The following is a 17,135-nucleotide window of genomic DNA, read 5'->3' as shown; positions in this document are numbered from 1 at the left end:
CAACTTACATATTCATAATTTGAAGATAAGAAGAAAAGATACGTATTCATATCCGGTTTTTGATGAAAGTTGGAGAGAAAAAAATTGCTTCTCAGAGAGCAGGATTTGTCTTCGCTTTTCTTTTTTCTTTAAAAGTTTCTGTTTTCCTTGGAATCTCTTTTCTACTTTCATGATATTGATGCAATTTAAATAAAAATGGTAAAGATTTGAAAGAATATTTCAAAATCATTAAAGCTAAATTTCCGATTTCTTTTTGTCACAGAAGAAATTTCCGCTGTAGTGAATATTTCGTTTCATTTCATCTTTCGACTGCAATGGTGACAAAATTGTTTCCAATGCAATATTGATTCTAACCATGATAAACAGTCAATAACTGATAACAAAGCACTCTCTGCTGTTCACTTCAAAATCCTTGATAGCATCGGTATATTTCTGGTAACTATACGATCATGTTATATGGCAGTCGAAGAAATGACAAATTGAGAAATTTCCGGAAAGTTTTGAGCAAATGAAGAATGCCATCAATGATAAGAAATGAATTGGTGCACTGTAGAAATGAATATTTTTAAATAGCATTTAATAACCTATTTTCAATCAAATTTCCTTTTATCCTTATTTATTTATTTATTTATTTTTCTTTTTCTAATATCTCAACTCATTTTTTTGACAAATGAATAAAATAAAGGAAGCAATGAGTATTAAGCAAATTTAGTTTAACAAAGCTTATTGCCACCATAATTTAAAGCAAATTCTATTAATATTATCGATTTGTAAATCCTTTCTTTTAGAAATTTACATCATTTCTCAACTTTCAATTCACCGCAGAGAAAATCAATGGTTCAGTTAAAGCGATTAAAAATGACTAGCCAAGTGACTTGTTTTTCATTGCCAAGAAAAGTTGTCCTTGGGGAAATGAAAGTTGTCACTAAAACGTGACATTTTATAAAATTGCAACTGCTATGGATAAAAACTACTATGAATTTTACGAGCTATTAACAGAAAAATAATTGATCGTAATTAATAGTTTCCTGAAATGAATGCATGCGCAAAATTCGTGCTGATTTTCCTTCTTCTCATTGCAAATCAGCAACTTTTCAACTGATATTAAAATGATAGCACAGTTTTGAAGTTTAATGCTGGTTGTAAAATCGCAGATGATGCCGCTGCTGACCTTTCCCACTTCTTCCATTCCATTCCATATGCACTCATAAATTATCCCTCAATGCTTAATAGGGCGTGAATGTCCTGACAGTTTCTTCTCTTTTTAAAGTCTTGTTCGGTTCTTATCCCAAGGTCCAAATTTTGCTATCAGAAATTTAAAATTTTTCGTTCATAGTATTGAAATTCGAGTCGATCTCATTCTCATATCCTTCCACAGTTTTTTTTCTTTTCAAAGTTTTGTACGTTTTTTGTCCCACAGTAACTTCTGTTGAATGTTCTGCCAAATAGACATGGCTGAAAAGCTCGATAACAAATATAACATTTAATATATTTTATGTTTAAGCAAATCCTATTGGAAATGCCCAACAAGACTTGAAACGACCAACCATCTTGTTATATTATGCGTCTTCAAAAAAAAAAAAACCGGAATTTCTTGAAAATTTTGAAATTTGCGGCTTTTATGAAAGGATTGTCTTGGTGCTATTTTTTTCTATCCTAATGAAGGAGTGAAATTTAAATTTCAATGTCTAATAGTAGTCATAGCATAATGAAATAGTTCAAATCCGATATCATATTTCAACTGATATTGGGCTGACATATTCAGAATTATCTGATATTGTTTTTTGTTTGCATTTTGACCAATTTGTAGCATGTTATGCACAAGCTGTTATTGCTAGCATTGCAAGTTTGCAACTCTTAAGGAGTTCCTACTGATGTTAACGACACGAATACCTTCATTTATATTTATTTATTAAATGAAAAAAAAAAAGAAAGTTTATAATTAATAACAATTGGAAGTAGAAAACTAATAAAATGGAAAAGTCAGTTGAAATGAAATTTCAGTTGACGCAATTTCCCCACGTATTTTACTCATATCACTTTGCAACATATTTGCTAAATTTTATGAAAGCATTTTCTATCTATGTGTTTTCCTCCACGCAAATGTTAAAAATGACAACTTGCAAAACGTTTGGCTTTTAACAATAGAAACAAAATTGTAAAAATTGACTTTTATTAAAAGAAATAAAAATGAATGCACCGAAGTTACGACTTCAGCAAATCTTATGTCTGTCCTGATTGAAAGATTTATGATTTTCTTGTTCTCTTCATAATTCGAAAGCAGGCGGTTTCCACATGCTGTCCTAAATTTATTGCTGCATTATTTTCTACATTCGTCAGTTTCTTGCAATCATTTTTTTGCTTAAAGTTTACCTTATAGTTAGACTATTTATAAGCGATGGAAATAAGCTCATTTCAGGTCTTCGTTTCAGGTTTTCCAAATCAATATGTAGTAATTTAGAAAAAGTTTTCAATTACTCGCAAAGATTTCTTGTTCATAAATTCAAAAAAAAAAAAACGCAAAAGTTAATGTTAAGTAATAATGGGAATGTAGTGCACTTTAGTTCATCAGTTGCAAAAATTTCGAAATATTTTAAAACTCCCATTAGCTACATTTTTTTTCCTGTATTTGCTTTAGCTTTAAAAGAGTATTCTGAGATTTTATCAGTACGAAATGAGTTTGGAAGAAAAAGGGTATAAGTCGAGTTTAAATAAGATAAATCATTTATTGATATTTACTAATTCTAATGTATGTCCAATTTATAACTGAGCAAAATGAAATGAGAAATGAATACTTCCAGCGCGGATAATATCAACTGTCAATCGTATTTTCAACAGTGCATATACAGTTCGTATTCTTTGGTGATAATAGGGTGACGATAGGATGGATATACGAGACGGAGCCTCGATATGACGACGATGGTGTTACTCAGCAGCGGAAAGCGACAGCTGCATTATCTTCCGAACTTTCATCGCCCTGCTCGAAAAACTCACCAATGTATATTTGTATATATGCGCTCACTCAGGCATACATTTGTTTTATCATTGACTTGATACAAGTCGTTCCTTACTTTTACCTCATTTTACAGTTATTATAGGCAATGAGTTTAAGTAGTATTTCGTAGCAAAAAGATTTCTAAATATAATTAATTAATTGCTATTAACGGAAAAAAAAAATTTAGTTTTTTTACTCTTTATATTACTTTACGTTCATTTTCAATTATTTTACTTCTAATGATTAATTTTTAACTCCTATACATTAACATTTAGCTATTTTTATCTGTTCACAACTTTTTCAAATTTTTCCTTTGAATCCATTCTTTCTTTTATACCTTGATCAATTTTAATGGTAACGAAACTTTCAAAACTTTCTTTGGTTATAAAATTTTGGATCAAAAAGCTTTTTTGCCTCTAAAACAAATTCTTCATAATTTTTAACATTAAACAATTTTGGAGTGAAAAATAGACTATCCAATTCAACTTTGGAAATGATCTGACAACAAAAGAATTTGAAAATGAAAGAAATTAACAAGTTCTTTTGTGGTCTCGAGGTTTCCTTTACTTCCAAACAATTGATCATCATCACTCATATTTTGTCTATGATACCATGTAATTCTCTTTTTCATTCATTATATTGTAACCCTCGACATTGCCGAATGATAAATATAGGATAGATTGGAATTGATGCTTCTTAGAATTTTTTAGTAACTGTTTAATGGCCGAATTTTCTAAATCATAAATTGAAAAGAAAAATAGAAACAAGTTTAATGTTTTTCGATTTTTAATGTTGAATTTATTTCAGAAGTTTCTCACAGCGTCAAATTCTGCATTGTATATATTACTTTTTTTTTGCGAAAGAAGTGAAAGGCCTCTTTTGCACTGCCATAATTTAATTGTTAAATGGCATCCATCCATTTGCCCTTTATCCAAATAAATTTTTTCTTTTTTATAGCCAACAACAATTTGTAACGTAAATTGCATACTAATCTTTCAGTCTCTGATGAAGTGCTTTTTTTTTCACACTTCTGTTTTATAATTTATTTAATTTTAGATCTATTAATTTACGAGTTTTCGTAATTAACATATACTGAGAATGTCACTAAAGCATATTCTCGTTCCGATTATAGTAAAGGATCGTTATTGATTACTATAAATTATAAAATATGAAGTATCTTAAACGTAATTTAGTTGGAGTATCAGCAAATTTGGTATATTTATTTTTTACTCTATAAGTAGCTGATAGAATACACATAAATTCATTAATGTTATTGTGAAAGTCATTTCAAACTTTTCTCAAAATCTAAATATGGTCGGACATCAAATAATATAGCACTTTTTTAATGATTTACGATAAATAAATAAGCGTGCACTTTTCTGCCTGCTTCATTTATTTTCATTTTTATATTTTTGATTATAACTACCATTCGGATATTGTGCAGTACCTTTAATAAATATAATTAAACACTATTTCTATAAAAATGGCAGCCTATATTGCGTTTAAAACCCAAATATAATTAATTTGTAATAATATCTATCATATTTTTGCTGAAATAAAATGACCTGATATTGTTCTTATGAGAAATAGCAAATTGGTAAGAATTCTTTCATTTATACTTACCTGTTTATATAAATTTTATAGCAACCATTATTATAATTCAGAAACTTTTTTTTTTTTACATCCGTCCGAGTAAACAAAAACACTGCTAGTGTTAATTCCCTTTACTAAAGCCAATATATTTTGCAAACTGTGAAATTGCCCTTTTCAATCGCAGAAAAAAGTCCAAATTTCGTTGCATCTGATTGTGATAAATTCTGAAAACTTGTAAAAACTGAAAAATTTTAGTTAGCTTCAAAATACTCGTTGAAATCAATTTTCAAATTTGTTTGCAACTGTTATGTTCATCCGGCGGATTTTCTTTCATTAGTAATTTTTTTCTTTTTCGATAATATTAACACAACTCCAATTAGGAATTTCAAAGTTTTGCCATGCTTCTTAGCATTTTTCAGTTTATTTAAAAAAATCATGGATGCTGATTTAACTAATAACTTAAGAAGTGCTAGCTGCATTTCGAGAATTTTCATTGTTTATCATTACTGACAGTGCAGTGGTATGATTGAAATTTAGTCTTACCAAATAGTTAGACAGTTTCTTTATTATTGCTTATGAAGATTCAATCTTATTATAAAGTTGAATCATTTTGCCTTTTGTTTATTAATCTGAAAAAAAAATTTGTCTAGTTAAATGTCTATTAATATTGATGTGCTACGGTTTTTGGACCTTATAATCTCTTCACTTAATCTCAAAACATCTTTATGAATTTCATTTATTGCAGAATAAGATCGGCGTATTACTGCCGTTATCAGTGAGTTACCATTTAATCCAAAAGCAGTAGTGAATTTTCCGTTTTTGTCTTAAAAACAAATTATTCAATTTTTTTACAGCTAACTAATTTTTTTATCATTTCAGAACTTAAATATGTGTCTAAAATGGAAAAATCGGCGTCGAAAATAACAGTATTTACCATAGCATGTGTATTAACAGTGATAATATCTGTGATAAATATTAGTCTACTCAGTGTTCGTGTATCCATGACTCATCCTTCAGTGAGTGAAACACCACTCTATGGACAATATGATAACAGTGAATCAGTGAGTACTGAAAGGTAAATTATTGTAAACTGTTGATCTGGACGACATTATCTGAATCTGAAAGTAATTTCCCCGTTATTCTTTCCTTCTACAGGTTTAATTTCTCGCTAATTACTTCAGACTTGAAGGCTTCATAATTGAGTCAACTAAATATTGAAGAAATAATTGAACAATATGGTAATGAAAAACTTTGCAAATCAAGCTGATTATATCAATTTGTAAAGTCAGTTTATTACAGCAATTGCATTTTGAATGGGATACAAAAGAAAAGTTTTATTTTCAAACTTTTCAGTGTACCTTTAGCGGCCCCATCGCTTGCTCGTCACAGACAACAACGTCTACCACAATGCTTAATCATAGGTGTACGCAAAGGTGGTACCAGAGCGTTGCTAGATGCACTTGCGATACAACCTTATATTCGTGTTGCTCGACGAGAGATGCATTTTTTCAATGATAATGAAACATATTCCAAGGGATCCGACTGGTATCGTCGACAAATGCCGCATACTTATCCTGAACAGGTTTAAATAAAGTATATATAAAATAAAGTATATAAAATGTTGATGTAAGCAGTAATATTCACCCCAAAACACGATTTTGACCTCACTAAGCAGGCTTTTTTAGGTGACAATCGAGAAAACTCCAGCTTATTTTACAAATCAGTATGCACCGGAAAGAGTTCATCGTTTAAATAGCTCAATGAAATTGATATTAATATTGAGGGATCCGGTTATTCGCACTATCAGTGATTTCACCCAGGTGTTTTTGATGTTTCAATGAAATTGAAAAAAGTAGGAATGCTTTTTCATGATTTCATACTTCAGTCCACCTCCATATTTTCATAACTCTTGAACAAAAGTTTGGTGGCAACATTCATGATAGCTCATAATATTTTAGTCTTCCAGATCAAAAGTAGCTTTTGTGTCCAGCATGATTTTTGACTTTTCGAATTGAAACTTTATTTGGATGAAAGTATGTGAGAATATAATAATATCGTTAAACTTCCAAAGCACTTCCGTCTTTCAAAGAAAAATTTACAATTCTTCGTTTTCTTTTTCACTTCTTTACAATAAAATGTTTTATTTGGATATTGCATTTTTGGCATTTATATAGAGAAATAATGAAGCGAATAATTATTGAAGAAAGTGTAAAATCGGAAGAATCAAATTGCATTTTTTGGAATTGGGAGATAGTTTGAAGTTAAAAAAGAGGCTGTAATATAATGCGACGACATGAAATTTAGAGGATATAATAATGGGACGGTCAAGTAAAAGTGTAGATTAAATCTTTGAAAAGAAACACAACAGGCTCTCTCGAATGAAATAAAAGTGTTTATCAGCTTTCTGGTCATCAGGTCACAATAGTCACCAACTTTTTGCATATGTAACTGGTTATACTTTCAGGTATTGCATACAAAACATGAACGGAACAAAACAAAACCGTCATTCGAGGCAGAAGCCTTTCTCAACGACAGTTTTGAAATTAATGTCAATTATAAACCCGTACGTAATTCGCTGTATTCACTTCATATGAATCAATGGTTGAAATATTTTTCGCTAAAAAATTTCCTGATTCTAGATGGCGATAAATTTATTATGGACCCTTTGTCACAGGTCAGTTTTAATGGTTTATCGCATACACTATTCCGAATATCTGAAACAAATATTTCTGCATATATCTCTCCAGTGTGAGAAGAAAAGATATGAGTATTTTTGTTTCTTAAAAAAAATGCAAATTGTTGTTGTTGTCTACAACAGTTTCTACTATTTTTTTTTTCAGTTGCGAAAAGTTGAGCGATTTTTGCATATTCCGGAGTCATTTAAACCGGATCAGTTGGTTTTCAATGAACACAAAGGATTTTACTGTTTCCGACGGAAGGACCGATATACGGCTAAATGCTTAGGGAATACTAAAGGTCGTCCTCATGTAAACATTATGCCAGAAATCCAGTTCAAATTGCGCAAAAGTTTTCGGCCGTACAATGCAGAATTCAATAAAATGGTGAATCAGTGGTGGGATTGGGAAGAGAAACCTCTTTTGTAATATTATCGTTGCATTTTTTGTCTGAACGGACGGAAAGAAATTAAGGAGCAGTATCTATTACTGAAGTAATTATGGACAAATGAATATTTGTAATTAGCATCAAATAACGATTAAAGAAATTAAAGGGATCAAATCTTTCGAAAAATTAGATGAAAAAGAAGAGAAATCCGTAACTTGTAAAGAATTCTCGTGTCTTCTTTTCATGTATTAAATTTTGTTTGTTCAAAAAAGGTACATTAAGATTGCTTCTTCGAAGTTCAGAAAATTTCTTAATATGATTCGATATTTCAATCTTGATGATATTTATTCATTTGTGTCTTTTGAACTTTGTCCTTCAACACTTGTTTGCCTGATATGACAGTTGCCTTCCCGGATTTAACGGTGCTAATTTCCCTCAGTGTATCAGAATATGATTTTATTGTATTTCACTACTGATTGAGCTTCATAATCATGCCTTTTGTGTTTGTGCATTTCTTTACAACTGTGTTTTTTCAGTCTTCATAAACTTATTCTTTCCTTAATTAAATCACCAATTAAACATTCTGAGCTTTTAACTTCAAAGTTTAGAAAGTGCTGTTGCTGAAAAGGAAAACATATGATAAGATTTTTGTGAAACTTGAGATGAAATTTGTGTTGAAGAATGAACTATCTCACAGAAGTCGATAAATTAATTCCCCTCACTAACAAATTTTTATAATATAAAAATATGTTTCAGCAGTTTATTTTGAAATTTCAAAGTAAAATATAGTGTGATTTCCATAGTAAGTGGACGTAAACTATTAAAGTAAATGTTTATCTGTCCTTAATTATAATGAAACAATGCAGTATTACAATGGTTGACGAATGATTTCTTTTGGAAATTTATTCATCATCACACTCTCATGAAATTCAAGTATTACCCAATGTGTTAGAAATGAAAAATGACCAATATATGCATGGATGATGAGGTGTAATGGCTACCTGAATCACTGAATCGCTAGTAGACTGACCTGGTTACATTCACATGAACTCATTTCAAGTAGTTATGCATGACGTTCTTTACCGCCACCATTACAAGCCATGGTATATTAAATGATAAAATAATTCTGGTTTTGCCTTCTTGGTTTATTGCTACATCAACCATATGCAAACTGTTTACGAGAAAAGAAGAATATTGTAGTAACATAAATTCACATGAAATATTCATGTATAGATTCAGTCTTTTGACTTTATGTTTAAAGTATTTCATCGGGGTTGAGATAACAATCAGTTAATTATGAATTATGAAAAACCGTGGCCAATTATCCGGATGATCAGTTGATTTTATTTGTACTATATTTTTATATTTCTTCAGCACAGCCTATATGAAATGCAAATAATAATGATAATTTGTTCTGTCTAAGAAATCCTAACAGCAAAAACTTAATGTAAGTGTAAAAATATAATAAACATCATTATCAAGAAGAGGTCATTGGATAAAAAAAGCAATGTGCTATGGCTATTATTACAAAGGTCATCTTCGCAAAAACATATTTTGTTGTCACTTGTTGCAACAAAGTTTTGCACCAGCTCATCAATATAACATCGCTCGGACATCTGTCGCGCATATGGTCGTTTATCAATCCACATATTACTCCAACAATTACGATAAATATATTGATCACCTACAAATGAAATTTAGATGTTAACAATCCTTGAGACAAAATAAACCGACTCTCACTGATACAAAAATCAAGAGAAATATTGAAAAATTGATAGTAACGGGAAGTGACGGAAAGAATTAGGTTTTATGAAACGAAATTTTATGAAGAAAATTAGAATGTTGTTGGAATGGTTTCCATAATACGAAAGAAAATTTTTAGAAAATTTCTAAATTCATAAAAAATAAACTGACAGTAAAATTAATAAAGGTGCTAAATTATTTCATTTCAGAAACTACAAAATTTGATTTGAAAAGGAAAAACACATTACCGTTATGGTGTCCTTTCAGTTTGACACATGCGCCTGGTTCCATAACAGTATTTGGGCAAAATACTAAATCCGTTTGATAATAATTTGGATTATTTGGGAGATATGATTCGAAACACTTTGTTATATGTTTTGGTATCAGCAATCCAGCCTATTTACAAGAATTTATTGATCGGCAACAAATTCTCCTAATTTATAATAAGTGAATAAGTTCTTAGGCTTTTTAGAGCCGCTATGTATGTACATATATATAATGAGGCCGCTGATATAATAAACTCTAATACCACAACTCCTATGCAAGCATAGCCAAAATCTAGACTCTTACTTTTTCAAGTGTCCGATATAGATCAGCAGTGGAGCTGCTGTCGTAGGATTGTGAATCAGAATCATTTGCGGAAGATATGCAAGCGTAACAGACAACCTGACCTTTTAAACGACTTTTGAACACTTTTGGTGACGGTGTATGTACTATGTGGCTAGAGGCCACTGAACACACTGCAAGTTTTACAGACCATCAAATCTTTGAATAGGTTTGCATGCTTATTCACAATACTTCTGCTAACCATATATTGCTGCGTACAGATGGCAAAATGTTGCTGACTCCGAGGAGTTCGAAATGCTAGTTTAGTTCTAAATAAGATTATTCAAATTTTGCTTTTGATAAACCAATATTGATTGTCTTAGTATTCCGAATAAAATTAAAAAATTCCAATACCTTACCGATAAAGAAAAGTGTGAATACAACTGCAACGTCTTTAGAGTTATATAAGCTTAAAGTCGACATTAATTGAATTGATCCAGACCCAGATGAATCATCGTTTATTCAAATAAGTATTAATTTATGAATTAGAATGTTGCAACACAACAGCATAAAATTAATATCAGAAAATTACTAAATTAAAAGACCAGAAGCAGCGTGGAAAAGTAAGTTAAATGAACACACTTAATGAAAATATATTTTGTTATCTTGATACTGCTTCATAATACCTGCTACATTCTGAAATATCTTTTAAAAAAGGTTCAGTTCCCTCAGCGTAGATTCGACACGAAAATATCTTTCGATAACATTTACTACTTAGCGCTTGAATAATTTACGCAAATTTGCATTATATTGAATGAAGAATGATTACTTTATTGGCACATCCATGAAAGATGAAAAGTGACTCATTAATTTTCTCCCCATACTCTATTTCAAATGTCTATTATTCTCATTCACGTTTTCATATACCAAAATTCTCTTTTTGCAACATATGATTTTTTTTCGCAAATAAAAGAATACTACTTATTGAATGGCAGATATTATTTATTGATTGATGGGAATGATGGGAGGAAGCAATACAATTACTTATATTTTAGACTTTACAAGTATAATAAGGCAAGAATTAATAGTTTCTGATCTCAAGATAGGAATATTTTTATAGTAATCGGTGTTGACAGTCACGAAAAGAAGTGTAACTGTGATGAGCAAGTTGAAAATCACAGAACAACCCCAAATGAACGACAGGGAAAACTTAATAAAAATATTCAAGAAATGATTTAAAAAGTGATAATGCCAAAAATATATGATAATTAAGGATGAATGTAGCATTACAGCAGTGTATTTTCTTTTATATAAGACAACATTCAGTGATGAACAACAAAACAATTTCAACAAAAGAGATGTTACTCACGGTTGATTCACTTTAAATGTTTGGTACAAGTATATTTCAGAGAAAGAGAGGAAATACTTTACGAAAAAGCTGGAAAAATGAAACATTAATAGACTTGAAAAAAAGTGAAATTAAAAAGTAGTTGCTGCTTAATATAATTTGATCGGACATAAATAGCTTAAAAGAAATATTTTGCGCTCAACTTTTTTGCATTAAAAGAATTACAGTAGATTTTAATTAAAATTGTCGTCAATTTCTTTATCTAAAAAAAAATAATGGAAAAAGGAAGATTGTGAGGTTATAATAATGATTTCCTCCATTCCTTTAGCGTCTATTAAAAAACAGAAACTTCTTTTCGAGTTAATTGGAGGATTGAATTGTTTCTAAGCAATATAAGAATAAATAGATTTTAGAGATACAGTCGTTTGTCTCGCATTTGAATTTAATACTTAATAATAGAAATTAAATGATGATAATGGAGACTGAATCCTGATAATAAAAACTGAATGCTGATAATGATGTCACCAACCCACATAAAGTAATAGAGGACAGATAACTTCAAATTCAAAAATATTAAAGATTTACTAAGAAATCTTTTTTTAGTAAATGTTTAGTAGTGAATTTTTTAGCAAATGTTTTTTTTTTTTTTTTTAGTAAAAAATGTTTACTGGGAAAAGAAACGAGTTTGTCAAGAAGTATAAATGACTTTAAAAGAATTTTTTAAACTTGAAAAGTCCACTCAAAATGATTGCATTTTTCGATGTTAGCGAAAAGTACAAATATCGCACTACAGTTATTTCGCTATTTTTAAAAGATCTTATCTACAATTTCATTTGGAGACCTAAAGAAAAGATTTAATGTGTACCAATGATTATCCGTTCATACTCTCTTCAACCTTTTGAACCCATTCGTTTGTGTCAGTTAAAAGATTTGATCGTACTTCACTGATCAATATTCATATATATCAATTCTTATAGGAAATGAACTAAATTAAATGCGGTAATATCTGAAGCCCGAAAAATCAAATCAAATCAATGACAAAGAGAAGTAAAAGAGGGATGGTGGGGCTATTTTAAAGGATAATGTGATCCATGAAATAATTGAATGAAAGCATAAGCAAAACGACGAGACATTCTTTAGCAGTTCTCAATTATCTTCCGAAAGTAATTTACAGACAATGCATTACAGAATAAAGTCATAATGTCACATTTTCATGGTAGAAAAACCTATGAATGAAACATTCAACTGCATTTTCAAAAGTATGAAAAAAAAAAAAATGTGATTCTTTCTAAATAAACCGTCATTTTTAAACCCGTCATTCTTTGCTTATTTGACACCCTCCGAGCAAAATTAAGCTACTTCAGTAGGATTAATTTGGCATTTCTATAGTTTGCAACTATAGAAAACACTTTAAAGTTGACAATGCTTTTTTTGGATTTAGTAATGGTGTAACAAAAAGACTGTGTTTTTCGCAAAACTTCCAATAAAAATGTTATTAGAAAAAATAAATAGAAAATAAGAAAATAAGACTATTCTCACTGTTGAGAACTTATAACTTTTTTCAAACTTTTAACGAATTTTTCCTCAAAAAAAAATTCTAATTATTATTATTAATGGTGTTTTTCAACAAAATTTTTTTTAATAGTGAGTATAAATAATTTAATTCTGTTTTCGAGATAATGCACAGAGAATTTGATTTATATATAAAATAGAATGCATTTAATGTGGCAACAAATATTTTAATTGGTAAAAATTGATTAATTCTAGTGATAGGAAGAAATAAAAGACAGTGACTCTGATGCAACATTTTTTGTCAACTGTTAGCAAATAAGCTAAAGTACTGAGCAGTATTTGGTTTTCTTTTTTGTTACAAATCTTTTCCCTCCTCATTCATCTTTTGTTATTCTAAAATTGTTCATAAATATGATAAAAATGAAAGTGAAAATTAATGGAAATTATCAATCAAATATGTGTAAAACTGACTTTTCACAAGATAGGTCAACATTTCTGATGTTTCAGAAATCTCGGCTAGCACTCAAACCAAGGAAATCATTATTAATTGATTTGAAAAAAAAAAAAAAAAATTGTCGGAATATAACAAGATTTCTGTACTTCGTGCCTTAAGTTTTAGTGGCAAAAAGATTGATAACAGTTCACAGAGAACTATGAAAGAACTGCTGGAATACCTAAATGGAAAATATAACTGATTACATTCTGTGCAATTTTTTCTTCAATGATATTGAACTGAAACATGTGAGAAAGTAAGAAACTATGAAGGGAAGAACTGTAAACCGGTTATGAAGGTAACTCGTATCGCAAGTTATAAAGTTCCAGGACATTCAGTTTTAAAAAATAAAACAATAAGTAAAAACGCTGTGCATTTTTTCCCAGCTACTTCTTTATAATTTCATTGTATTTCATTTTATAAATTTGATTTGCTTGCATTTTCCTTCATCACAGACTTCTATACCTAAGCAGTCTCATTCTTCATCTATATTATCGAATTATAGTACTACCTTCATTTAGGTATCACATAAAAGTATATCATGGTTAAAAGATGCTAACAATACAACTTTCATTATTCGCAGTATTCAGTGCTATCATTTGGGCAACTGCAAACAAGGAGAATTCTCCGATTATAAGGTGAAAGTGTTTTGTGAAGCTAGGAAATCAAAACAGAAATGATTACCATTATTTACGATGAATTTATCTAAATTTTCAAAAGACTTAAAACCCGAAGTTTATCAAACATATTATAATTGTGAGAGAAGAAACCTTTTATCTATCCTGTAGAGATTCAGATCAAAAACATATGAATATACTGTCGCCTCGCAATCGAAACTACTACCGAAAGCTGGTCTAAATAGCAGCATATTGTGCTGCCTTCGACAGATAAGGAGAAATCTCAATAATCGTTTAATCCAACAAGTGAATCTACCCTGCAAAATTGCTTGTGATCTTGATCATTCAATAGGAACACTTTTCGTAACGAATATTTCCGATTCAGAGTCTTCTCTATCGATTCGCAACAAACCACAATTCGGTTGTTCCCGCAGTAGCAGCTCTATCTCAGACTCTTGTACGAGTTTCTTTTGTTAGTATATCTTCAAAGCAATTTAGGCAAACATCTCGTTTTATTTTGAATGAGTCATTTTACTGCAGTAAATAATAGCATATAAGTGAAATACTAATTAACATTAGTATCTTCTATTTACTAAAAAAAAGGCAAGAACACTTCGAATTTTCTTTTGAATTCAACTAAACCATATATTTAAATGATAAATTTGAGATGGTTGCGGCCAACTTAATATTCGCAGTGGTAATGTTAATGGAAAATTACAACGTATTACACTACGAATACCGTTCCCAAACGTTAGATCACATTTTGCCGCTTCGTGGGGTACAGTACGGGAAATGCTCACCCCAACAAAATTTCGACACTACCAGATACACTTCAGAGACAATACACGTCAGAGGGCTGTATACAGTAAGTATGAACTATCAACACCAATCACTAGCACTTATCATCCAGGTTAACATTAGCATCTTCGATCTACTAAAAAAAAGCAAGGACGTGTTGAAATTTTCCTTTGAATTCAACTAAACTATATATTTGAAGATGAATTCATCTTTGCCTTTCTTTTGACCATCATCAGTTTACTGTGCAGTCTGGGTATGTCGTCCTTCCCTTCATCACATTTCATTAGATGGCAAATATAAAATGCAATTCCGAAGAGATTAATATTGAATGAAACCTCCAACATTCTTTCCCTATCATACCAAAGCTCTCCTAGCTTTACTCCTGTTGTTCTCTTTCCCATTCTAGTCCATTCTTCGCATTAGTAAGTTTCAATCAATACGACTTTCAAGGAGAACTGGCTATCATTTCTGGCTTCCAAACTATATTTGCCTCAAGATTAACTTAAATTTTGAATATTGATTAGATAACAATTTCGACTGCAGGATAGCAATTCACTCCCCAACTACTAGACTAATGGATATTAACAAAAGCTGAATTGAAAGAATTAGAGTTGATCTACCTCCATGATAAATTTAGAATTTAAGGAGAAACAAACATCGATTACAGAAAGGTATCATTTGTGAAAATTCCATCTACCAAATCAAATGATGGATATGTGACACGAACAACAAGAAAATCAATCCCCAGTTACATCAGACCAACGTTTGTTTCATTTTAAATCCAACAAAAATTTTTCATGTTTTAATGCGGATGCTAGTAATAACTAAATAAAAGAAAAACAGAATAAGTTATAATTCGCTCGAAATGCAGTAAAATGAATAATAAGAAGGGCAGTTCATGAGTAATAAATAAAATGAAATGAAATTCATAAAAAAAATATGCTTTCACATTGTTGCCTCAATACGCATTATAATGAGCAGAGACTTTATTTGAACAGTAATCCAAATGCATTCTAAACCAGAAGTTTTTTCATGCATGACAGATAGGACAAAGAGTCAAGAAATCTCCTACACGAATTAGTAAACGGGAGGAGAAATTTGACGGCTAAACTGGATATATTTTACACATTATTTCAATTAATTAGTTTTTCCTCACAAAAAGATGGATTAAAATAAGTGACATAGACAATTCCTTTCTATCTATAATTTTACAAATATTTCTTTTGGACTTTATTGATTGGATTTATTGAAGAGATGTGATAGTAGAGGATAAACAAAGTTATACTCTGGACACTGCAGAAGGTGACTATCTTAACTCGGATCCACAAATACAAGTAATCGCGAGCGAAGTGGACCATGAAATACCTAGTGGTGAGTATGTACTTTTTTTAAATAATAAACCATAATCAGGACCTAACGATGACATTAATATTATAAATGGGATAGCAAATCTTAATCAAGTGCTGGAATTGGACAACAAACACGAGAGTGGAAGTCTAACATAAAATTAACTTAACGAAAGAAAACTGACATTAATTTAATGTAAGGTAAATGTTCTTCTATAGTGCTTTTCAGATCGGAAACGAAAGCTGAAACAGTGAAATATAATATCAAATCGAAGATTCCCCTTCCCAAATGAGAAGACAGTTTAATTTATCTTATGTTACACTAAATGGAAAAAACTGCAAATTTAAATGTATTCAATAATTTTCATCTGTTTTTGCAATGTAATTTTCTATTTCCTGCGATTTTTGTTACTCATACACAGACTGTTTTTATATGTGTCTAAGAAATATTATACTATTGACTATTCTGTTTTTATCCTTACATCAGTGAAGCTTTGTTTAAATCAAAATGGGAATACTATGGATTCCACTACGACACTCTGTAAAATTATGCTTTATTACCATTTAATAATCAGATCTTTACTGAAGTTCCATTATCAGTCCACTGATGAGATTCTATTAATGCATTCTGAACAGCACTAGACTAAGTGACACGTCCTTATCCTATAGGAGTTGGATCTGCAAAGCTTGTCATCTACTGAGTGATAAAAAAGTGCAATGCCACCACACCAACTGGAAATGAAAATATCAGGACCGAAGCTTAACTTACCAGCACTTTATTATTATAAGAAATATTGAGATTTTTTCCACTTGCAGATTTAATTTCTTTTCTCTCGAAATAAACAGCGAATAATTGAAGCTCAAGCTCACTGAGAGGGATTCCTCTTTCATTTGTTTATGTATATCCAAACTGAACCGATGAATATAAACACAGTATAAACATATCATGTATTTTCCAATTTCTTTTATTTCTTAATAATTAGACATTTGATAATTTAATGAAAGTACTTCAAGATTTAAAGAAAAAATTTCATGATTTGACAAAATCCTTTAAAATAATACATGCAAACTACAGCAAAGA

The 17,135-nt window shown here is 30.3% G+C and overlaps 3 protein-coding genes across 4 annotated transcripts; 2 read left to right on the top strand and 1 right to left on the bottom strand.

Annotated features, from left to right (window-relative positions):
* Nucleotides 1-5,487: 5,487 nt before the first annotated feature.
* On the top strand, nucleotides 5,488-7,692 carry Bma-hst-3.1 (Uncharacterized protein; the record flags this gene model as incomplete). The annotated part of the gene is made up of 5 exons (XM_001899899.1): nucleotides 5,488-5,663; nucleotides 5,942-6,170; nucleotides 6,274-6,408; nucleotides 7,053-7,262; nucleotides 7,429-7,692. The coding sequence occupies 5 exons, from the start codon at nucleotides 5,488-5,490 to the stop codon at nucleotides 7,690-7,692; spliced, it is 1,014 nt and encodes a 337-aa protein (XP_001899934.1).
* A 1,401-nt stretch (nucleotides 7,693-9,093) lies between these two features.
* Nucleotides 9,094-10,423, bottom strand: Bm567 (Uncharacterized protein; the record flags this gene model as incomplete). Its single annotated transcript, XM_001899898.2, has 4 exons — nucleotides 9,094-9,335; nucleotides 9,643-9,790; nucleotides 9,965-10,134; nucleotides 10,360-10,423. 4 exons carry the CDS (start codon nucleotides 10,421-10,423, stop codon nucleotides 9,094-9,096), a joined length of 624 nt encoding a protein of 207 aa, XP_001899933.2.
* Nucleotides 10,424-13,845: 3,422 nt separating this feature from the next.
* Bm10407 (Uncharacterized protein) lies at nucleotides 13,846-16,309 on the top strand (the record flags this gene model as incomplete). 2 transcript variants are annotated; one of them, XM_043078598.1, is made up of 6 exons in its annotated part: nucleotides 13,846-13,931; nucleotides 14,090-14,367; nucleotides 14,578-14,775; nucleotides 15,354-15,471; nucleotides 15,961-16,079; nucleotides 16,284-16,309. In XM_043078598.1, the coding sequence occupies 6 exons, from the start codon at nucleotides 13,846-13,848 to the stop codon at nucleotides 16,307-16,309; spliced, it is 825 nt and encodes a 274-aa protein (XP_042934532.1). The 2 variants fall into 2 exon arrangements, with proteins under 2 accessions (XP_042934532.1, XP_042934531.1); XM_043078597.1 differs by having other exon boundaries at nucleotides 14,578-14,820.
* Between the last annotated feature and the right edge of the window lie 826 nt (nucleotides 16,310-17,135).

This window comes from Brugia malayi (genome assembly GCF_000002995.4).
Source record: "Brugia malayi strain FR3 genome assembly, contig: Bm_v4_Chr2_contig_001, whole genome shotgun sequence".
Lineage (NCBI taxonomy): Eukaryota > Metazoa > Nematoda > Chromadorea > Rhabditida > Onchocercidae > Brugia > Brugia malayi.
The sequence above is the reverse complement of the archived record's forward strand: the minus strand, read 5'-3'. Positions and strand labels throughout refer to the sequence as shown.